General features: G+C 42.4%; 2 protein-coding genes across 3 annotated transcripts; both read left to right on the top strand.

Moving 5' to 3' along the window:
* Positions 1–1,141: 1,141 nt before the first annotated feature.
* LOC123424559 lies at positions 1,142–7,366 on the top strand. Of its 2 annotated transcripts, XR_006621703.1 has the most exons (5): positions 1,150–1,530; positions 3,536–5,231; positions 6,202–6,337; positions 6,915–6,977; positions 7,062–7,366. XR_006621703.1 is itself a non-coding variant. In XM_045108190.1 (2 exons), exons 1-2 carry the CDS (start codon positions 1,205–1,207, stop codon positions 2,740–2,742), a joined length of 471 nt encoding a protein of 156 aa, XP_044964125.1. In that variant the 5' UTR covers positions 1,142–1,204; the 3' UTR covers positions 2,743–3,295. The 2 variants fall into 2 exon arrangements, 1 of the variants encoding a protein (XP_044964125.1); XM_045108190.1 differs by lacking the exons at positions 3,536–5,231; positions 6,202–6,337; positions 6,915–6,977; positions 7,062–7,366 and adding an exon at positions 2,598–3,295 and having other exon boundaries at positions 1,142–1,530.
* Positions 7,367–19,755: 12,389 nt separating this feature from the next.
* LOC123425094 lies at positions 19,756–21,282 on the top strand. The gene is made up of 2 exons (XM_045108762.1): positions 19,756–20,537; positions 20,637–21,282. Exons 1-2 carry the CDS (start codon positions 19,756–19,758, stop codon positions 21,280–21,282), a joined length of 1,428 nt encoding a protein of 475 aa, XP_044964697.1.
* Positions 21,283–23,485: the final 2,203 nt, after the last annotated feature.

Genomic DNA, 23,485 nt, shown 5'->3' with positions numbered 1-23,485 from the left:
TAATCAAACAGCCAAGACAACAATAAAAAAGAAAGAGATATGTGCCCAGCTCGAGCAGAGAGAGACACTTGGATCCGGCGGCCAAGCGGACACATTGAGGAGGTCGTCGAAGGCGGCGAACTCCAAGGTGCGGCGCTCAGGTTGTGTTCCATGTGCAACTCTCTTCCATGAAGAAAAAGAGATTAGAGAGAGAAGAAGGAGAAGGGGAGATTAGAGAGAGATGGCCTGCTCAAGGAGGCGGCTGGGAAGCACATAGGAGCTCCTCTCCACGCGACGTTGGAGGAGTCGGGGAGGCCGACTGCTGTCAGTGAGTGAGCGAGTGGCTGTAAGTGGGTCCCTGCTGCTCACCACTTCCTGCAACCCCCGCCCAACCACGCCTTGTTATCCGAAGCTCCGAGCCCGTGCCCCCACACCCCTTCTTATCTTATTTTGTTGACATATTATTTTCATTTTTTTGTCCTAGCTTAAAAAACATAACATGTAGTGATGGCTTCAGCACGTGATATGGTGTTTTTACTGTCAAGGTATAATTTACTCCGTAATGGTCCAATACTCGAATAATTGATACTCATCTACGTTCTTTTTTGTAACGATATTATTATATCACAACAATAATTTGTATGTTTTTATATTATTACGTCACATGATATTTTTTCGTAGCAACGCACAGACATGATAAGTAGTCTACCAGTCTAATAATACTTTGTAAAGAGAGAGTAATATGATCCCACGTTTCTTCTAAACCTCGATTTGTGCGCCTGCTAGCCGACGGTGACACTATTCGGATATCGTACTACATCGGTTGAGCGTTTTGAAGGATGAAACGATTAGTTTTCCTTCGTACCGAAGCACGGAGTGTTGTGTTTGCACATGTCCGTCAATTTTTCCTTCCCGTTGCAACGCACGGAGATATGTCCTAGTTACTCACTAACGAAACGACCAGACCCGCGCTCGCACGTCCTGAACGCGACCGCTCAGCCTCCCCCTTCCACGATCTCTTTCTCCCAAAAAAAACTGCCCCTCACCTCCGGCCCCCCCGCGCGGCCACCTCGCCCCCGCCGGGTCGCCGCCGGCCCTCCGGCCACCTCGCCCCCGCCGTGCTGCCGCCGGCGCCCCATCCACCTCGCCAACCACCTCACCCAACAGGACGTGTGCTTGCCCCCGCGCTCCTCCTCTTGCATCTCTCTCCAACCACCTGCCACCGATGCACCCATCCCCTCCTCCCAGCAGCCACCAACCTACGACTACGGCTACGGCTACGGAGACGCCGGCCCGCCCCAGCCCCAGCAGCAGCGGCTACTTCAGCGAGCGGGAGGAGCAGCGCCGGGAAGAAGAAAGTCCTGGTCCTGCTGTTGTTGCTCCTCTTCAAGTTGCCGCTCCTCCGTCCGGAGCTCCTCTGCAGGACCGTCGGGTGCTGCTGCTGGTGGTGGACACCTCTGCTTTCACCGCTGCTGCTGGTGGGCAACGCCGACGCCCTCCGATCCCCGTCACCAACCCCCCAGAGGCATCCGCCTCTGCCTGTAGAAGAAGGTAAAATTCAATTAAAGTTTCAGGTTTCAGATTTCAGTTAATCTGTACTCCGAGCTCTGAATTTGTTGTGGCTGCTCTTTCAAGTGCTGATGAACCTGCAAGATAATTGCTCAAGATAAATGTATAAACTTAACAAGATTGCGAGCATGTGTCAGTTTGCATTGCGAAATTGAACCGGCTCAATCAGTGTAGCAGCATAATGTTTGAACTGAACATGGCCTAGCAAAATTTTAGGTTCAGGGTTCAGGGTCGAGTGGGTGTGTGTGTTGTGCTTCATTCACACGGTCTCTCTGTAGTGTCTCTCTTTAGAAACAAAGTGACCAACGATGTCTCTCTGTAGTGGAAAGTGTTGTTCCCTCGTTATTTTTGATGCAATAAAATAATGTGAACAATCATAATCCACAGTGTCTCTTTGTAATGAAATAAAAAATGTTTCATTGGAACATTCTTGCTGACAGCTCCTTGTGGTCAAATTCCAAATTATCGTAAGTACTTAACTGAATTTACTGTTTAGTGAAATCAAAATGATGGAGGCAGTAGCATTGTTCACATTTTGGCTCTTTTATGGAGTGAAATAGATTTAGTGAAATTCATCTTCAACAGTAGCATTGTTCACATTATGTCGATTGGCATCAAGAACTGAATTTGTACAGTAGTAGAATTTCAGGGAACATCATATAAATACTGACATCTCCCTGGAAATTAGTCGCTGCAAGTTAATCACTTATGTAGCCTATACACTGCAATAGTCCATCTGAATCTTTACATGATCTTTACAAATAACTTTGAATCAAAGACAAGCTGTATGTACTCCATTTGAAATCTTGCGAAACATTAAAAAACATCTTATATATTTAATGCTTCTTGGATTTCTGGAAATATTGGCAAAGTGTTCCTTCTCAAGCTCAACTGATTTTGGCCTGCCTATTTCTGCATCTCTGTCTTCATGCTGAGTTTAAGTGTGCTAATGCTTATCCAAATGCTGTTTAGATAAAAACAAGGGAGATTAGTGTACTCATGCTACCAAACTGAACAGATTTTTGCTTTCTGCTACCAAACTGAACTAGGGAGGGGCAGTTTAAATCAAGATGCAACGCAGAAAAGAAAAGAACATATGAACAAAGTATATCTACTGTTGTAGCAATGCAGAAAGTTCAAATCAAGATGCATCAATGCTTCACTGTAAGAAGAAGCCAGCAAAAAAAAGGATAAAGCAACGACTATGAGTGGCATGAAAAGTTTGATGAAGATTCTGCAGTACTCTCATTTCTGGCGGTCTGCAACCAAGATTTCAGGCTCTTCTGCTGCCGCTCGCCGCTCGGCCCCACCTCGCGCAGCCACCGCTTGCCAGCTCGCCCTGCCTTGCACCCGCTCGGCCCCACCGGTGCCGGGGCCGCTGGGAATAGAAAAGTCAGTCGAGTTTTGATTTCTGATTCTGGGGATTTTTCTTGAGGATTGTGATTTTTAGATTTCAAAATTGGAGTAGGGAATAGGTCAGGTTGGTTGGTCCTGCTCCTTGGCGGAGTTGCGGACGATCTTGCCTCTCTACCGTGTGTGTTTTGGATCCATCTTCTAGACCCGGCGAAAAAACTCTAGGTTGCCTCTTTTGCTGCAGAGAAAGGTATACACACGTTCTGTATGATTGAAGTTTCTTTCAGCTCTCAAGAAGTTGGTTCTTTTATTAATTATTCATTGTAGGTTTCTTGTAACCTTCTGTACAAACGCAGCCAAGCCTTATTTATTTAATATCTTAAACTTTCATGAATCTGACTGCTAAGCTAACTTTATGTAGTTCATATGCATAGATAACAGAATGAATCGCAAGTTTTATTAATCTGCATGCTATTTATTACAATTAGAGGTTAGTGGGATTGATGTTTATTTACTAATCTCACTACTACCCTTCTCAGGGAAATATTTATTCTTACATGTTAATGGAATCAATGTTCACACATTTGAAGGATGTGAACTCACATGAACAAGGTTTCTCTCTTGATTTGTGAAGCTCCCAGACTGTGGCTACGCAGCGCATGGACTTGAGGTTCAGGTTGGGAGTATTATAGCAAGACGTCCATGGTAGAGATCTAGAGAGGTCTGCATCAACATGAATGAATTCTTATATCTGAGGCGAGTTGCAGTCTTGCAGAAAATGAGCATTCCTAACGATGCCTCGATGGGCGGTAGCAGCATGTGCAGATGAAACAACCAACACTTCGATGTTTAAGCAACATGCAGGAGATAAGATACAACTTCATCTAGAAAATAAACAAGTTCATACATTTACTTTACAGTTCTTTTAGAAGAATAAAAAATGCAATGTGGTCAAAGGAACATGGGAACCACGGCTTTAGTTAGCAAATTTGTGACTTCTAGAACAGGTAAATCCAATTTATGAATTTCAGCATTTTTTGGTTATTTTCTTAAAGTATAACTAAAAGCTTTACATGATGTATTTAGAATTAATAAGGTGATGTCTCATTTTTTACCATTGCAATATGGTAAGATCCAAACAATTATTATATTTATGTAAAACTTGCTTATTAGCAGATTCAATGTAGTCCTATCGGTGTAATATTTTTATCTATTGGATGATGTGATTTTGGTTGCTTCTAGATTGACATTTTCTTGTTGTTCCACGAAATTGGTTATTATATTCAATGGAAGTATAAAGTTTTTTTTTTGTTTTTCGCCAAATGCTGTGACAATATGTACAGTGGATAACTGAATGTCAATTGTGACCATGCATGGCAAAATAACTACATTACTTGCTCTCACACTCCAAGGTTGAGATTCCCATGTACTCCCTCCGCAAACTAATATAAGAGCATTTAGATCACTAAAATACTCATCTAAACGTTCTTATATTAGTTTACAGAGGGAGTAGTCTTCATTTAGTACTGTTCCTCCGCAATATTCAGTACGAGTGCAGTTTTGTTTGCACGTCCATTTGATAGTTTGAAATAGCAATTTCATTTTTGATTCGTTTTGTGAGATTAAATCTAACGAAATTTTACTATGTTTGTGACTTTGTGTCCCTTGCTTGATGTTATTCTAGAATTTGTCCCATATATAAGAGTAGATTAATATGGCCGTGGAATGTTATTGGTTGCCGTCAATAGCAAGTGCTTGCTTCTATTCGTACAATGTTATTGGTTGCTAAAATATAATTAAGTTATCATTTTTATAATGAGCGACGACTGAGGCATTTCTTTTTGACGGGCAATGGCAGTGGTTCTTCCTTTTCATATAAGGAAGCAAAGGGTCAAAGATCCCAGTGTCTCATACAAAGAGTGTTCGCTCAGACTCAACAAATAGAGAAAAAGGAGAGGAGGAGGCAAACACTATATGACAACCTCTTTGTACAGACTCAGCTCATCTCTAGCTAACGCAGCAACAATTTCGGGAGAACATCTCTTACCCTCAAAAGTTCTTCTATTCCCTTCTTTCCTTAGGTTCTAGGCAATATAGACCCCGTGGTAATCTAAGGAGCCAGCTCAGATCTCTTGTGTAGCGTCCAGACCTTTCGCCACCAACCACTGACGCATTTCTCAATGAGGTGTCTTTGTATTATGTACATGTATGCTTATGATTTAGGTTACGGACTCGACTGCCTGGAGACCATCGCCAACCCTCTATATGTGAGGACTGTCCTGCCCTCCAGCAATGTTGCCTCATTCCCTATGACATGGATGGAGTTCCAGGTAATTATTTGACAATGCAAAATTAGTATGTTCATCATGTTGACTTGGCTACCATTTGTGCATTGCTGTGTCCAACCCCTCTTATAGCATTTGGTGATATTTGGAATCTGTCTACACGAATAGAGAAGTGATGGTCAGAGTAATAGTTCTGGAGGAACATTTATTAGTTTTTCTATGTCCCATCCCTCTTATACCATTTGATGATATTTTAGGATGATGGGTAAAATTGGAGCTCTTATTAATTGTGTGTTTAATGGAGATCTACAAAATGCATCATTCACTTTGTTCATTTAAAACGAATGTTTTAAATAGCGGGCTATGACAAATAGCGGCGAGCCTCAAAATCAGCTATAGCGGAGCTATAGCTGACTATAGCGACATATTTGTACATGATACCATTTAGCGGCACACTGCTGAAAAGGCTATAGCGGGCTATTTAAAACTATGTTTAAAACTGGCGTGTCACATATATATAGAATATCATGCTCTGCTACTTACAGAGTACTATAAGTTATACCTAGATTTGGTCCATGTAAATATTTTGCTAAAGAGGCAACAATATTTAGTTTAAGGTCATGTCTTCCTGTTTCATTGTTGTTTAAACTTTTGTGGCACCGCTGCTCTTGTCATCCTTCATTAGTCTGATGCATTATTTTCTTCTTAATATATTGGCACACACACTTCTCCTGCATGTACTCAGAAAAAGAGGAAATGATTTTTTGCTACATTCAAGCATGGTATTTCTAAGTAAGGTTTCGGCCATTATGTTTTAGTAGAAATTCAGTGTTCCTATGCAAACAATCTCTTTGCATTTAGTAATTTTACGGGAAATGGGAAAGTAGACGACACATTAATCTCATCCCCAGTACATGTGTCAATCGTACTAAATTATCGATGGTTTGCAATTTTGGATATTGAAATAATTCTTGAGTAATATGAGAGTACTAATTAACTAATTTTCTGTTTCTAGGCTATCTTGCTTTTTTCTGCGTTATTTGGATGTTTTTCTTGGCACGAAGTATCATTAAAATGCTTGAGAAGACTGCAAGTGTGGGAGACTGTGGTTTCAAATCAGAGAACTGAGGTTTCAAAGTTATCCATATAAGGTAATTCATTTTTATCTTAAGGTTATTAAAATACTTTTTTTTGCCTCATAGTTATCTACATACTTTTTTTTGCCTCATAGTTATTAACATACTTAGAGCATCTCCAACAACCTTTGTATATTTGGTTAGGATTGCTAAAAACTGAAAATATAGCAAATGGCCCAAAAATGTTGCTCCAACAACCTTTGGGTAAGTGCCCCCCCCCCCCCAAACAAATGGTTTTACAAAGCTTGTTATATTTGCACACATACTTGGTATATTTACAAAATGGAGAGGCACTTGCTATAATTTTTAGCAGCCCAGTTTTGTAGTCCCCTACATCCCTTTGTTCCATTGACAGGTGGACCCCACCGCCCCTAGATTCCTGCTGCCCTGGCTTTGCACAGGTCCCGACGTGTCATTGAGAGGCTTGCTAAATTTTATAGCAATGTTGTTGGAGCAAAAAAATGTTGGGGTTGCTAAATCTTCTCTTTCCTCTTGCTATACCCAGTTTTTAGCAAGTCAGAATAGCAATGCTATTGGAGATGCTATTAATTCGTATATGAACTTTATTATTATTTCTTTTCTAACATAATAGGCCAAGATGTTCTCAACATGCCCGGACCATCACTTTGACTATCCATTCCAGATAAGCTCCAAGGTAATTAATCAACCATATTGGAATGCACTGGTATTTATGTTCTGATGGAGTCGAATCTTCTAATTTTTATTTTTATTTTTGAAGGACCGACAATATGGCAGGGGAAAGTGATGCATAAACTCAACCTCCTGACAATTGTAAAAAAACAGATTTTGCCTATACACGTGATGCTGATTGAAGATGTAGACAAGAGATCGGGAATGGGCAATTGTCACCGCCCTTATTCCCTTAGCTTGAAAGGTTAAGAGAGAGTGAACCATGACTTTTTAATACGTGTGTTGCACGTGTACGTTTACTAGTCCACATAAGGGGAGCAAAAGAAATCCCGTATTTGAGTTCTAACAGCAGAATCCTAAGTGAAAAATCGTGGTGTGACAATCTTGATGCAACATACTTGTCTGCGAATCCAGTTTTTCATGCCAGAACAAAACAAAACACATTGAGATATATTTTCACTTTGTCAGAGAAAGAGTGGATAATAAGCTGCTTGACATTCGGTTTATCCATTCACGTGATCAAGTTGCAAATGGATTTACAAAGGCTTTGCCTACAAGAAGTTTTGAAGACTTCAAACATAATCTCAACTTAATGAAGTTGTAATTAAGGGAGGGTGTTAAACATATGGCTTGTACGCCAAGGAGTCTATCACAATGGTTATAGGATCTAGTTTAGCCTTTCATAATCTTGTATTCGGTTGTAACTAGATTAACTCTATCTCTACTTGCCTTGGTCTTCAAGATGTAACTTAAACCATGTATGCGCTATCGAGGGTTCGGCGCCCCTGCCTATAACATGCAACGCGTCCCATCACATTGAGGCAAGACGTTTTCCACCATCGCACAACTATTACTTGACGTAGAAAAGTCTTCGATGACGATACAAAAATCCCATCTCAATCTGCTACTTGCAAAGTTGTGAATACTCATTTGAGCAAAAAGCCACACGTTGTTCTATTTGCTTCTGCATGTTTAGTGTAGTAGTTGTAACTAGGCATCAATTTGCATATGAAGGAACACTTGCATTGGAAATGGGAATACATGTTGTATTCTTACTGACATTGTGCTCCTTTGCTTCTGTAAGCTATTTATATGTTGCAAGGTGATATTGCATATGTTCTTTTCTCCAAAATTTAAGGATATAATTAGAATGTTCTTGCATGTTTCTGCCCCTGGAGCTTTCCAAGCTTTCTTGTATTAGGGTGAAGCTGTAATCTTGGCACATATAACTGAGAAGTATAATGGTGGACTTAAAGTAGACCAATATTCTTTGAAATCACCCATTCCCAATATATTATGCGGTCAAACCTTTCTAGCTTTGAACACCGACCATATAAAATATATTTAGTTCGATAATGTGAAAGTAGCATCATCAGTTTGACCACATAACATTTCATAATCTTCGACTTAACAAAAATGCAAAAGTAGTATTACCTCAACGGTAAAGCGTCTTATATTTTGGGACGAAGGTAGTAGCAGTCAAAGATACATGCTTAGACTTAATGATTTTCTATAGGGATGGCATAATTATAAACATGGGACAATGATGGGCAAATCCCTTCTTTTTGTAGAGTTGTCCCGCTCATTCATATCACCCATATTACGCTTTCATTCTCTTTTCACATAATTAAACAACGGATCCAAATGTGTCATGTGATGCAAAGAGGTATATACACTTGTCCAACTCAATGTGAACTTTTAATGTGGGAGTAACCACACCACAAAACTAAAGTTGGGCCTCACGGGACTCCACTACTATGGAAGGTATTGCAATCATGGTTTAGGCGTAAAGGAAAAGGAAACTATCAATCAGGGTTTAGACTTTGTTTGTTTTACTTTTCAGTTTTTCACGCTTCTTCTTAACATAAGATTTTTTTCATTACACTACTTCTTCTTATCAAAGAAGTAATTTAGCTTGTACTGACAATCCAAGGGGGCAGGGGAATGGTGCCCCCTCTCCCGCCACCCAAATATCTTCTATGGATGTTCACAATTCCTTCATGCCTAAAAGCTTGATGATGTTGTTGTAAGGGTTGTATGTTTGTTGTACTCAATGCATGCTGCTCATGTGCATGTCACATATGACATGGGTAACAGATCATGTCCCTCTCAGGGGCGACAAGGGTGGCTTGATCACTTTGGAGAGAGAAGGGTATTAAAACTCGCCTTTCTTCCTCCTCAGTGGCGAAGCCACATACAAAGCTGGGTAATCAATTGACTACTCAGTTTTTTTTTGTAAAATCAACATCTAGATGTAGAAATCTTGTAAAAATTAGTACAAATTTGCATATTTGACTATATAATTTTAAAATGACCACACAAGATTAAAGTTTTTGCACCGCCACTGTTCATCCTCCAAGGCTCCAACCCTAACCAACACATTTGAGCTGCTCCTTCATTGCTACGCCTCAAAAGCTCGATTACTCTCAGTACTACCATGCAAACTTCATCAAACTTTAGGATTGGAAGAGAATCACACGATCTATACTTTCTCCAAACCAGTTCATGATCCCCGCTCTTTTTCATCATCAAACTTGTTACTCTTGACGATTTGGGGCCCCAAGGCAGTAGGAGTCAATTCTCGGAAGCTTCCTTGCACGTAATGTGCTTCGAGGGGTTTGTAAAGGTCTGATGGTTGCGATTTAGATCGTGAGAAATCAGTCGGTAGATTTTATTAGTTTTCCTTTATATTTTCAGTTCATCACCTAAGTTTGACCGGTTTTTTACCAGATCATCACGTACGTTTACCACACGGGAATATTTGTACTGCACAAGTTTAAACAAATATTGTCCTTGAAAGATAAAAATACCCTCGGGACAACACAGACAGTATAAATATACGTATCTACTCTGTTAAAACAGTGTATCGCTCTCTGATGACTCAACACGAGCTTCGGGCTCTAGAAGAGGGGACGATTACAGAAACCTCACCGACAGAATAACAGATGTGGTCTAGATTATGGAAGCTCAATGTTCTCCCGAAAATGAGGGTGTTTTGGTGGCGGGTTTTGCGAGGTATTTTACCTGTTGAATCTGTTCTTAAGCATCGCCATATTTCCACTGATAGCGCATGCAAGCTGTGTCTTAACCCAGATGAGACACTAAGGCATGCACTACTGGAATGCTCTCATGCAATGAAGTTTTGGGATATAGCACCGGAATGGTTAGATGTTCATCGACCTAATGTGGAGTCTCAAACTTGGAAAACTGATATTTTATGTGATCAGCGGTACTCAGAGGCTGACAAGGCGAAGTTGGTGTCGATCATGTGGTCCATTTGGACCTCGCACAACAACATTACCCATGATCGGGATCCTCTCAGTCCAAGCCAGTCGATGATCATGACGAGAGATGCTCTAGCGATGTTGGACCTACCTCGGAACCAGGCGGGTATCCTTCCTGGGCATGGTTGGAGGCCGCCAGATCAAGACACCATCAAAATAAACACTGATGGCAGTGTGGTGCTTCAGCTCAGCAGAAGTGGCGGTGGAGGGGTAGCTCGTTCCAAGCAGGGTTTTATCGCTGCCTGGTGCAAACCTTTTGGTGGGGTGACTGATCCCCTTGTTGCAGAGACCTTGAGACTGCGTGAAGGTGCTCTATTTGCGCGGTTGAGAGGTTTTTCGAAAGTGATTTTGGAGACAGATAGCATGGAACTGGTTCAGCTATGGCATTTGCGTCACAATTCTCGCTCAATTGTGGCGCCTATCTTGGACGAAATAGGGGAGCATGTAGCCTTTTTTTCTTCTTTTTGTATTCAGCATTGTAATAGAGCGGCCAACACGCCTGCCCATCTGTGTGCAAAGCAAGCTAGCACCAGAGATGTGACAGAGTGATGGATGCAGTCGCAACCTAGCTTCCTTGTAACTTGCCTTTTGGCAGATTCTGCCGGGGCTTTTGTTGAATAAACTCTCATATTTCCAGCTAAAAAAATACACAAATTCCATACGCGACAAGGGCAGAAGCGAGAAAATGAGGGGCAGAAAGGGCAATTCCGAGGGGAAGAAAATGAGGTTCAAGATCTTTACTTAATAATAAAGCGGCTATCGCTTCCGTCGGAAAACCCACCGAGGTGATTTTATAAAAAAGTCCTTACTGTTTATGACATTAAACTCATAGTATATATTAAATATTTTTTTAAATACTCATATCTTTTAAACCGTAACTCCAAATTTAACATATTATACATGGAATTTGATTAGAAAAATATGTAGAATTTAAATATGATATTATTTTATGTGTTAAATGTTTAATAAAAATACTATCTAGGGTGCAATCTTAATAAATAAGTCATTATTCGTCTTTCTTTCATACCGGTACTCATCCGGGTTGGGAATGAACACGTCAACAAAATCAGGATTAGAGTCTGTAATTTTTGTTATTCAACTCCCGCTCCATTATTTATCTGCAACGCAAAAAGAAAAAAACGATTTGCTATAAAAATTATATAATATTCATCAGTACAGAGCCTGGCGATTGGTGGCGAAGACCCTTCTGCATATGAGCTAGGTAGCCGAGTGACCATCCGATGATTGGCGCCATTAACAGGTCATCATGCCCTTCATATAATAATCAGCACTCTAGCAGAGAATACGAGGACTCACAAACTACAAGACGTGCAGTTGGCTGACGCTAAGTCGTGGGGACTCCCTACGTACGCAGCTATCCCACCTTCAGTTTGTCATCTGATCCCACATTCTCTACCCCATGAGTGAAATAAGATAACAGTCCATTGATCAATTCACATAGCCTCTTTGTTTTTCTTTGCCTGTCCCGCTCAACTTCTCATCATGGTGGAATTAACAATGGACGGGTTGATTTCTCAACAAAATAGGATAGGACTGACTATATTAGTTATTTAGCTTATCTATACCTAATAATAAAGCGGCTATTGCTTCCGTCGAAAAACCCACCGCGACATTTTTATAAATAAAAACCCTGTAATTTTTGTTATTCAACCCGCGCTCATCATTTATCTGCAACGCAAAAGGAAAAAAAGATACGCTGCAAAAATTATACCCGTACGCATCGCCTCCTCCCATCGACCATGGGACACCCTGGCCTATGCCCAGGGCGCCGCCACACCACTCGCCGCCGTGGTCGACCTCAACTGGCACCGCTGCCGATCTCAACCCACCCGCCTCCATGGTCGTACCTCTCCCCGCTCACTGCCCCCGTTGCGGCGCTCGAGCGCATCGCGTCGACCCTGGTCCACCCTGGCCTGTGCCCATGCCGCTGCCACACCACTCGTCGCCGTGGCCGACCTCAACCACCACTGTTGTCGATCTCAACCCACCCGCCTCCGCGGTCGTACCTCTGCCCGCTTGCTGCCCCCGTTTCGGCGCTCGAGCATAGCTTCTGGATCAAATCAACGCGACAGCTACAGTGACTGGGGATGATGCGTCTGCTCGATACAGAACGGCGGCGACGCGAAGTACTTGCAGGTGGAGGCGGGCCTCCATGGCTCACACGGGGAACTCCGAGGTTCTGGCGCGGCAACGGCGACTCCTTATGGCCAGATAGAGGCGCCTAACCCTTGCTCCCCTCATCGTATCCCCTCCTCCGGCAGGAACTCATCATCTGGTGAGATCCCCTCCCCATGCCTCCAACCGTGTGCCAAGCACCGGCAAGAAATTTTGTTTTGTGGGGATTTGTTTGCTGATGAATGAATGTATTGAATGTAAGATTGTATTGTTGTAGAGACAGAGAATGGAACACCACCTTCGGTTTGTCATCTGATCTCATATTCTCTACCCATGAGTGAAATAAGATAACAGTCCATTGATCAATTCACGTAGCCTCTTTGTTTTGCTTTGCTTGTCCCGCTCAATTTTTTCATCATGGTGGAATTAACAATGGACGGGTTGATTTCTCAACAAAATAGGATAGGACTGACTACATTAGTTAGTTAACTTATTAATTTAATAAATCAAAATGATTATAGAAAGATTAAAAGCGTGTGGTATTTTTTTTCCGTTGCAATGCACGGGTCCTTTTACTATTATTTTAATAAATCAAAATGATTATAAAAAGATTAAAAGTGTGTGGTATTTTTTCTCCCGTTGCAACGCACGGGCCCACGGCATTTACAAAAAAGCCCCCGATGTTTCCTGAAATCAACCAGCAGTCCGGATTTAAGTCAAAAAACGAATCGTTTTTTACAATTTACACAAACCACCCTATATTTAATCCAAACTAACCCATAGTTCACGGGCCTCTTTCTTCAATCTCCACCAACTCCCCTTGCCGAACCCCAGCTCGCCAAGCCAACCAGCAGCCATGTCGGCGGCGGTCGCCTGCTCCGTCAAGTGCTGCCCCCACCGCCGCCTCTCGACGCCGCCCTCGACCTCCTCCCCCGCGGCGCCCCGGCCTTCGCCGAGGAGCTGCAGGCGACCCGGTGCCGGACCCCGCCCTCCCTCTCCTTCGCGCGCGCCTCCGACCAAGGGGATCCCTCTCGTGCCCCTGTCAAAGCCCGCCGCCCGCGAGACGGGCCCGCGCCGCCGGGGCGGGGCGCGAGGAAGCCGGCCTCGCCGCTCCCATGGCCGCGGCCGCCGTGCTCGCTGGCGCGCATTCGCGGCACGCCATCTTCCGTGACGAGCTCGTGAGGAGAGCCTACTACACGGCCGAGGCGGCCCACCGCGGGCACTCGAGCCAGCCCGCGGCTACAGGTTCTGGTCTCCTCCGAAGTTTAGCTAGCACTGAATTGGAGAACAGGAGACAACTATTTGAGGATGTCGATAAGAGTGGCTACTGAAGCAGCCCCCGGCGACGCCACTAGGCTGCTTGCTGCTCGCACCGTCTCTGCGCGCGCCATAGCTGCACAGCCCGTCGTCCTGCTCGGGACTAATAAAGCGGCTATTGCTTCCATCGGAAAACCCACCACGACATTTACAAAAAAGCCCCCGACGTTTCCTGAAATCAACCAGCAGTCCGGATTTAAGTCAAAAAATGAATCGTTTTTTACATTTTACACAAACCACCCTATATTTAATCCAAACTAACCCACAGTTCAGGGGCCTCTTTCTTCAATCTGCACCAACTCCCCTTGCCGAACCCCAGCTCGCCAAGCCAACCAGCAGCCATACCGGCGGCGGTCGCCTACTCCGTCAAGTGCTGCCCCCACCACCGCCTCTCGACGCCGCACTCGACCTCCTCCCCCGCGGCGCCCCGGCCTTCGTCGACGAGCTGCAGGCGACCCGGTGCCGGACCCCGCCCTCCCTCTCCTTCACGCGCGCCTCCGACCAAGGGGAGCCCTCTCGTCCCCCTGTCGAAGCCCGCCGTCCGCGAGACGGGCCCGCACCGTCGTGGCGGGGCGCGAGGAAGCCGGCCTCGTTGCTCCCATGGCCGCGGCCGCCGTGCTCGCTGGCGCGCATTCGCGGCACGCCATCTTCCACGAGGAGCTCGTGAGGAGAGCCTACTACACGGCCGAGGCGGCCCACCGCGGGCACTCGAGCCAGCCCGCGGCTACAGGTTCTGGTCTCCTCCGAAGTTTAGCTAGCACTGAATTGGAGAACAGGAGACAACTATTTGAGGATGTCGATAAGAGTGGCTACTGAAGCAGCCCCCGCCGACGCCACTAGGCTACTTGCTGCTCGCACCGTCTCCGCGCGCGCCATAGCTGCACAGCCCGCCGTCCTGCTCGGGACGCTGAGAATATCCACGGCATGCGACGTCTAGACTTTAGACGATCTGCGGCACTCTGCGTCAAGGAGATCGGTGAAGCAGTCTGCATTGACGAGATCACCCGGTATTCTAGGTGGTCGGTACGCTGTCCTCCGCTTCAAAGTGTCAACTGAAATTTGGATAGTACGTGTATATGCACCAAGGCTGGTTTGGTCTTTTCCAATGCTTATAAATGTTAAAGGAAAATGAAAATCAAAAGTAGGAGGAAAGCGGCATGATAATCAAGGAGCCAACGAGCTGAGTGGCAAATGTGGGAAGCCAATCTTGAAAATGACAATTTTAAGAAGCCATATATTGAAAGTGGCAAATTTCCATTTTTCTCCTCTGTAATTGGTGCAGATTGCGGTTTTGATATTTTCTCGGGAAAGCTAGCTACTATTGTTTGATATTTTGTTAGGCCAACAACGATTTCAAAAAAAAGGAAATCCGAGTAAACTCCCATCAGTTAATGAGTCTTAGTTTTGCTCCGTTACAGTTCTGTTTTACTTTTATGGTTATAAGTGAACTAGAGGATTTGATTCACACTTCAGTTAATGCAGATGAGATGACAAGGTTGATAGCATGAGTTTTTTTTCATTACAGTGATGTGGTCCTTTGTTAAAGGATTCAATGCATCTCGATAAATTCTAAGTTATACTGTATTTTTTATGTTCCTAGATACCCAAGCAAGGGAGACAAAGATAATGGGTGGAGTAAGAAGAAGAAAAGTGAGTTAAACGTGAACAAAAATCCGTAATGTTATGTGACCTGCACAAGGATCCTAAGGATACATATTTGACATGTTCGATAATAGTGCACCATTAGAATATCTATGCCTTCGAGTCTGATTCTGAGGCCTTGCATTCTCCCGTTGCAACGCACGGGCTCTTTTGCTAGTAAAATTCTAGAACCCACTGCGCGGGCCATCCGCCGCGGCGGCCGCGACGACGACGGAGCTACACCGCCGACGTCTCTACGGCTAGTAGAATTCTCGAAAATCTCGCTCATTTTGCGAGATTTGGCGCGTCTGGGTGCTCTTTATGCCGTTCTTGGTCTGTTTCTTGTGCCCAGTTGGTGGGGATTTGAGTTCTTGGCTGCGGGATCCCGGGCGCGGTGCCCAGTTCATGGGCGGATGAGTTCTTGGTGGTAGGTTTAATTCTTGGATGGATTCGGTTGGTACTCGCGGGCCCTTCTGCTTGTTAGTGTTCTGCTAGTTATTACTGCCTCATGTGGTTCGTGGGGAGAAGGATCGGAGTTCTTTGAAATCTTGGATGGATTGTTGCATACTCACGGACCCTTCTTCGAGTTCGTCCTGCCGAGGGAAAAATGGTCGGATTTTCCAATTCATCCAAAATTGTGTCCTGCTAGTTCTTGGTATAGACGGTTGACTTGGTAACCTAAGGATATTCATGGCAAGAGAACCTAAGGACCGAACGATGAGGATTGGCAGGAGGTGGAAGATGATGAGGTGAAAATCTGTGTTCTCTTGCTGCTAGTTCTTTGTTCAATTCCATGACTTGTTCACTTGAGTTGTTTGTCCAATTGTTCTGAACCTAGAGAAGGGTGTCTCGTCAGTCATAACAGTTTTCGATTTCCTTTTATACTTGTTGATGATTGTATTCACTGGAGTCCGAATCAGTAACACACTTGTTTTGTGTAATGATACTAGCAAAAGGGCTTATGCGTTGCAACGGGAGAAAGAAATACCACACGCTTTTAATTTATAAAAATGGTCTATAATCTGAGAATTTATAGTTACGACACCAATAAAGATGGTATTATCCTACAAAAATGCAGTTCAAAATTTCACAGGTCTTCTATTTTAACACGGCTTGCGTGTAGATTTAATACGTACAAAAAATCAGTCAAGTGACCTTCAGTTTCATCTCTAATCCTGATTTTGTTGACGTGTTCATCCCCAACCCGGATGAGTACCGGTATGAAAGAAAGACGAATAATGACTTATTTATTAAGATTGCACCCCAGATAGTATTTTTATTAAACGTTTAACAGATAAAATAATATCATATTTAAATTCTACATATTTTTCTAATCAAATTCCATATATAATATGTTAAATTTGGAGTTATGGTTTAAAAGATATGAATATTTTAAAAAACATTTAATATATACTACGAGTTCAATGTCATAAACAGTAAGGGCTTTTTTATAAAATCATCTCGGTGGGTTTTCCGACGGAAGCGATAGCCTCTTTATTATTATTATTATTATTATTATTTTATATATATATATATATATATATATATATATATATATGTAAAGATATCATACCATGGGCCTTATTTCTGCTAGAAAGCAATAATGGGCCTGCAACTATTTAGGATGAAGTACCAGATGACGAGAAAAATCTACACTTCGCTGTTCATGAGCGGTCAAAGAAAAAACCTCCGACATGATATTCTTCGGCAAGACTTGTTGCCGCTCAACAAAAATGAATATTTTACCCAGCGGAAAAACTGGAAGAAGCTTCTGGATGGCAAGCGAACATACCTCCGACCACCAAGGGAGCACCGTGTTCTCAGTGATGTTTTCCAGTGTCCGGATACTCGTAAATCTGCATTAGGACGTCAGGTGTGGTATCGTTGCTCTTCTGTTTTTTAAGCTCATCTGTCGTAAATTACATGTTCACCTCAATGCAGTGGATTCTTTTATTGTGTTGATGTTCATACCATCTGATCTCCTGAACATCCTAGCGATACACTTCTGTAGATTACTAGATACTCCCTCCGTCCCAAAATAAGTGTCTTAAGCTTAGTACAATTTTGTATTAAAGCTAGTACAAAGTTGAGACAGTTATTTTGGGACAGAGGGAGTATTTGAGAATTAAATCTATAACATTTCCAGTGAGCTTCTTCAGTATCACAGTCTCTGTTCCTTTTCTAAGACCAATATTACTATTGCCACTTTTTTCTGCAGGAATAGAATTTCTCTGTTTATCCTGCTATACCACCTGGGGAAGACATTGGGTTCTTTCTAAAATTCTTTGATACTCATTTCCTCTTCTTCTAGAAAAAGCATTTTGTTAGACGTTTAAACGTTAGTCGTACTGTGCAATTACAATGGAAACTGGAACTTACTCTTCACATTCGGATTTTGATAAGGTCATAATGTGTCTTGCGGACAATGAGAGTTTGGGTATAGAAGTTCTTAACTTCTTAAGTTCTTGCTCTAGGCATGTTTCATCCATCTAGTCTGTTTGCACTTTATGATCGATGACCCTTGAATGTTGAAACATAGGTTTCTCCCATGAAGTCCCCAAATCATTTTTCCACCCAATTTAATGGATGATTCGTTTCTGAAAACTATAAAAGAATCTGTTAGGCTTACCGATTCTATGCCTTGTGCTTCAGCATTACTTATTTGAATCCATTTTAAATTTAAAATTACACAAATCATTTGCACCATTTTTGTGATACTGGTTTTTGCTATGGCAGAAACGACTCTCGCGTTTGGTTGAGAAACATTCAAAGTATTTCTTCAAGGAAAAGATCATGGTTTGTTTGCATGCAACTAATTTCATGGTAGAAGGCTAGAAACATTATTTAGTACATCTAAACTTCCTTTTATAGATTCTGTGTCAGCATTATGCGCACTTCAGAAGAACTCGTGGAGATGGCAGCTGTTTCTACAGGGCATTCTTATTCTCGTACTTGGTAACTATCTCATTTACTTGTTCTTGATGATGTCGCTTTTTAATTTTGCAAAGCAGTTTAATAGCAGGAGGCTTTTAAACAGGAAAACCTTGGATTAATGCAAGATAGTCAAGCTGAAGTTACTCGTCTAATGGAACATGTGGCTATGTCCAGAGAGAATTTCTGTCATCTGAAATGGGATGAAGCTTACTTCTTAAATCCTGAAGAATACTTTTCAAGTGTTGCTTCTGTACGTATTCTCCCAGCTTACTTTAGCTTAATTCCAATATGATCGGTAACCCCTATGTACTGCAGCCATTTAAGATAAACAAACTCTGCATGAAAAATAATACTTGCCAAAATAACTTGCTGTCCCTTATGTGTCCTGAATTGTCCAATTGTCCAAAATAACTTGCTGTCCCTTACACCATGTTGCATCACCAGAAAATATCTTTGATAAAGAACAACACTCCCACAATGTTATTCGCCGCATATTTATTATTTGACTGAACTACAGTGAGCCTTGCCAGAACCAATCTATTGTATAGCATATGTAGTATGTAAGAAGAGTATGGAGGAAACAATACTTATGAGTTCGGTGGTTTTTGGCACATGTATAATGGAGTTATTGCTGCTACTAGAATAGCGGTCATAGGTGTGATCAGATAATTTACTGAATATCTTAGGAGAGTGGATTTTTAGCTCCCGGATGCCTAAGCACCCTCTATGAACAGTAAAATCGAAAAAATAGAAAATAAAATTAAAAAATCTGCATCAATGATGATCAAACTTTGTAGGTGTTTGCAAATTTTCATGCCAAAAAACTACTCGTGGAGCTCTACACACAAAAAAGATTTCAATGCTTGAAGTTTTGAGCACTTTTAGCATCAAAATCTTAAACTTGTTTGTACATCTTTCTCTACAAGATATTTTGGCATGAAAATTTGCAAGAACGTATAAAATCTGAAACTTGTTTGTACATCTTTCTCTACAAGATATTTCTCTACATCTTTTGCTTTTTAGAATGTTTTTTTTCTGATTATCTTGGTATTTCGGTTTTTCATCGGTCTTTCTTAGCTTTCTGACAAAAAACAATTTTTTGAACGAAAAAAATGTGTTTTCTATTTTTTTTGCGAAAGGCATGGTTTTGCTTTGGCGAGGCACGAACGAAAAAAATGTTTTCTGTTTTTTTATGAGAGGTACTTAGTAGTGAAGTACTAAGTTTAGTAGTGAAGTAATGTTAGCAAGGGCAATTAGTGGCTTCTAATAAACAGAAAACTTAGTAGTGAAGTGATCTTAGCTGTGAAGCAAACTTGGTTATGCCTTGCCGACCTCACAAAGGCTGATATCCACTCTTAAATAGCCCACACAACGCAGGTTCATAGCACCCAAATTTTGCTCTAGCCGCTTCTCCTCCACAGTCCCTAATTAATCCCCAACCTAGCTTTTCACGCAGCGCCTTCCAGTGAGATGGAGCTGACTCAGGTGCTGCCGGAGGAATTGCTCGCCGAAGTACTCCGCCGCGTCGAGCCACACGGCCTCGCCGCGTGCCGCTGCGCCTGCAAGGCCCTGCTCGCCGTCATCGACGCCCGACGCCTGCTGCACGCGGACCTCCTCCCGCTCTCCGTCGGCGGCATCTTCATCAACTTCCACAGCGAAGATGCGTCAGAGTTCTTCGCCCGTCCCCCCACGGGCCCCACCATCTCCGGCAGCTTCGACTACCTGCCCCCTACCGATGGCCACTCCCACTACCTTGGTAAAACTGAGGATCACTGCAATGGCCTTCTTTTACTCGAGGATTACTCGGAGAATTATTATGTGGTTAACCCGGCAACTAGGCAGTACGATTCTTTGCCGCACCACCCGTCCATGTCCCAGTACAAGGAGATGGATGCGGACTTCAGATACCAAGAGTACCTCGTGTTTGATCCCATGGCAGCGCCCCATTATCACGTGTTTGTGATCCCAAATCCTTTGCGCAAAAGGAAGCCCGAAGATTTTGGTTATGACAGAACGGTGGACGAATTGGACCCTGTTATGGAGAAATCCGAATGGCCGCCATCTGTGTGGGCTCTGCACGTCTTCTCCTCGAGGTCGGGCCGTTGGGAGGAGAGGTCTTTCATTCGAGATGGGAAGGCTGCAGGCACCGTCGCTGATGTGCGGCGGCATTCGGGCTGGTGCTATGACAAGCATTATGCTGTCTACTGCCGGGGTGCACTCTACGTGCACTGCAAAGCTGATTTCGTTATGAGGTACCTAATCAGTTATACATCATCTTTTTTATCTGTTCATCGATGATCAAAATATTTACCACTTATATTATATGTGTCAACAATTTGTTGTGCGTGCAGGATCTCTTTGTCAAATGATAAGTACCAAGTAATTAAACCACCGGAACTGGGCGAGTGCCGAAAGCTCCATCTTGGACGATCAGAAAAAGGGATCTACTTTGCATCTATTTGTGAAAGGTCTCGTCTTCTGGTTTGGGTCCTTGACGAATCGTCTCGCCAGCCGAATTGGGTGTTGAATCATAGCAATTGCCTTCCACCCATATTGGATCGTCATGTTCTTGGCCCATGGGTCTTACAAGATATCAACTTTAATCAGTATCTCAAAGAGACAAAAGGGCACAATGAAGAAGGTGAAGATACGGGATACGTGAAATATCTAAAAGAAAAGAAACTAGAGTTGAACTCCGGTAAGGAAGAGCTAGTGGAAGAAAAGTTTGAATGGGACTTTGAAAATGACAACACACTTCACAAGGAAGATGTGGTTGATGCTGGCAATGGATACTTTGGTATCCTTGGATTCCATCCATATAAAGAGATTGTCTTTCTATATGTAAATATGAAGAGAGGGTTGGCCTATCATTTGAAAGATTTAAAGGTTCAGGACCTGGGCCATTTATACCCAACAACTTGTCATTTAGCATTGACGAACGAGTGTTTCATAACCGAGTCATTCCCATACACACTCTGCTGGACAGGGCACGAGTAAGAAATTAACAAGAATTTAGAAGAGCATCTTAGAGACCGGTATGCTCGTTGGAACCCAATCGGACATAAAAAATGGCCTACTCATGTTTAAGGTCTTGTTCATTTTTATTTAGCACTGGATTTATATTTATACAATCAAGTGTCCGTATTTTTGTTACCGGTTCTAATTGTAAGATCATGTGATGTAACAGTGCATTATTAGAAAAATGAAAAAATATATATATATTTATCAAATAGCTATTTACATGTTCCATCGGCGCCGTGTTACGTCCTTCACACCAACGTGTTTCTTCTTATGTATCATCTACTCCGTGTACGACGGAAACCAATATGAACCATTATTTCGCTCAGCAGCATCATTTTTTCCTATTAGTTCTTTTGTTGTTTTCCCGGTCTAGTTGGTGGTTGGTTTCATCCTTTGTCTGTACTGTGAGTTCTTGTCCTGCTTATATCGTAGCACTTCTTGTCCTGCTTAAGCTTCTACATGAAAAGGTTTGTGGATTGTAGTGGAAATATCATCAACTCTTATGTTGCTTATAAGTTACTAGCAAAAGAGCCCATGCATTGCAACGGAAGAGAAAATAACACACGCTCTGAACGAAATATATTTTCACATGGCATCACATTTGTGTTGTCGACGATGGCCTTAGTGCTCACACAACGAAAACGCGTTTAAATGTACAGTCACTCGAAATAAGATGAGAAATATGTTGTTTCTCCCCACGAGGTTTTCCAAAGGTGTGCATGTGTGGTTAACGATGTTTTCTTTTCTCTCAATTTGGTTTTAGTTTAATGGATGTTTATTGCAATTCGTGTCGTCGCCGGAAAGAGAGAAAAAAAAGGATCGTGCACTACAGATTAAGTTTGCATCAAAAATAATATTTAAGAAATATTCAACAGCTAAAAATAACATCCTATTTAGATTCTACACATTTTTAATCAAATTTCATATATAACATATTTAAATCGGAGTTATGGTTTAAAAGATATGGATAATTTTGTTTTAGATAAAATGTGGATTGATTAACTAAAAAGTCAGGGTCTTTTTTGTTAAAACGAAAAAACGTTTCGGCTGACTTAAATACGGAGGGCGGATTGATTACCTGAAACATCAGGGGGTTTTCTGAAAAATGCAAAAAAGAGATTCGTTTTCTGACTTAAATCCGGACTGTGGGTTGATTTCAGAAAACGTCAGGGGCTTTTTTTTGCAAAAGTGGCACGACGGACGTCAGAAGCAGACGGCGCTTTATTATTGGGAAGAGATAACCGAGTTGACAATTGGAATAAATGGCCTACTCATGTTTTAATCTTACTAGCATTTAACTATGTATACTTATCCATTTGAATCAAGTTAATTACTATGTTTTCCATTGCGGTTCCAAAAAACATGATACCAAATAATGTATTGCTCAAAAACCATATATATAGAGCCACATACTTGTTCTGTTATTACGTCCTTCTATTCTTTGTTTAATAAACTATCAAACTACACAGATGTATGTCTTCTTCTGTTTCATCTACATTGGGAACCAATATTCTTCTCAGCGATATCTTTTACCCCCCCCCCCCCCCCTCTTGGTTTCGTTTTTGTTTTCATGATCAGTTTGATAGTGGGTTTCATCCTGATTTTTCCTTACTTTCGGTTCCTGCTGTGCTGATATTGTGTTGCTTCTTTTGAGTTCAAGCCTCTAGAGAAACATGCTACACTGGGGGCGGGGAGCTCTAAGAAACAATTTTTTCCAATTCTTTTCAGCTTTTCGATTTTTGGCTTACTTTCTGTAATGTGTTGAATCTGCAATGCCACTGAGCTTCAACTTTGCGGCGGTGGAAATCCTACCAGCCGGTAGCGAGTCCGAGTGGAACGGCCTCCATGCCTCTTGGAGTGTTGAGGGCAAGCGGTGTCATCCAGGCAGAGGACATTCCGATTACGCCCTATGACAGAACTTCGGGAAACTACTCAGGTGCAGCTTTCGAATTTGCACCTAGAAACTCTGTAGCTACCAAATAATGAAGCCTGTGCTCTATTCTTTTTGGCCTCAGCAGCCTCAAATCAGGCTCAAAAGCTCAAAAGAAGTGATCCATCATTGTGCTCGTGTTAGCTTCATTCCAACTAACATTCATGCTTCCAAATAATGGATGCATATATGGTTTTTTTGGTGATAGAGCACATATTGTTTTGAACAAGGGCAGAAACTAGAACATAA

The sequence above is a fragment of the Hordeum vulgare genome, chromosome 2H (assembly GCF_904849725.1).
Source record: "Hordeum vulgare subsp. vulgare chromosome 2H, MorexV3_pseudomolecules_assembly, whole genome shotgun sequence".
Taxonomy (NCBI): Eukaryota; Viridiplantae; Streptophyta; class Magnoliopsida; order Poales; family Poaceae; genus Hordeum; species Hordeum vulgare.
Note: the sequence above shows the minus strand (reverse complement) of the source record. Positions and strands in the feature narration are given on the sequence as shown.

Coding starts and splice junctions, on each gene's coding strand:
- LOC123424559 (XM_045108190.1), top strand. CDS start 1,205: ATGCACCCATCCCCTCCTCCCAGCAGCCACCAACCTACGACTACGGCT. Junction 1,531..2,597: donor GCCTCTGCCTGTAGAAGAAG/GTAAAATTCAAT, acceptor AAACTGAACTAG/GGAGGGGCAGTTTAAATCAA.
- LOC123425094 (XM_045108762.1), top strand. CDS start 19,756: ATGGAGCTGACTCAGGTGCTGCCGGAGGAATTGCTCGCCGAAGTACTC. Junction 20,538..20,636: donor AAAGCTGATTTCGTTATGAG/GTACCTAATCAG, acceptor TTGTGCGTGCAG/GATCTCTTTGTCAAATGATA.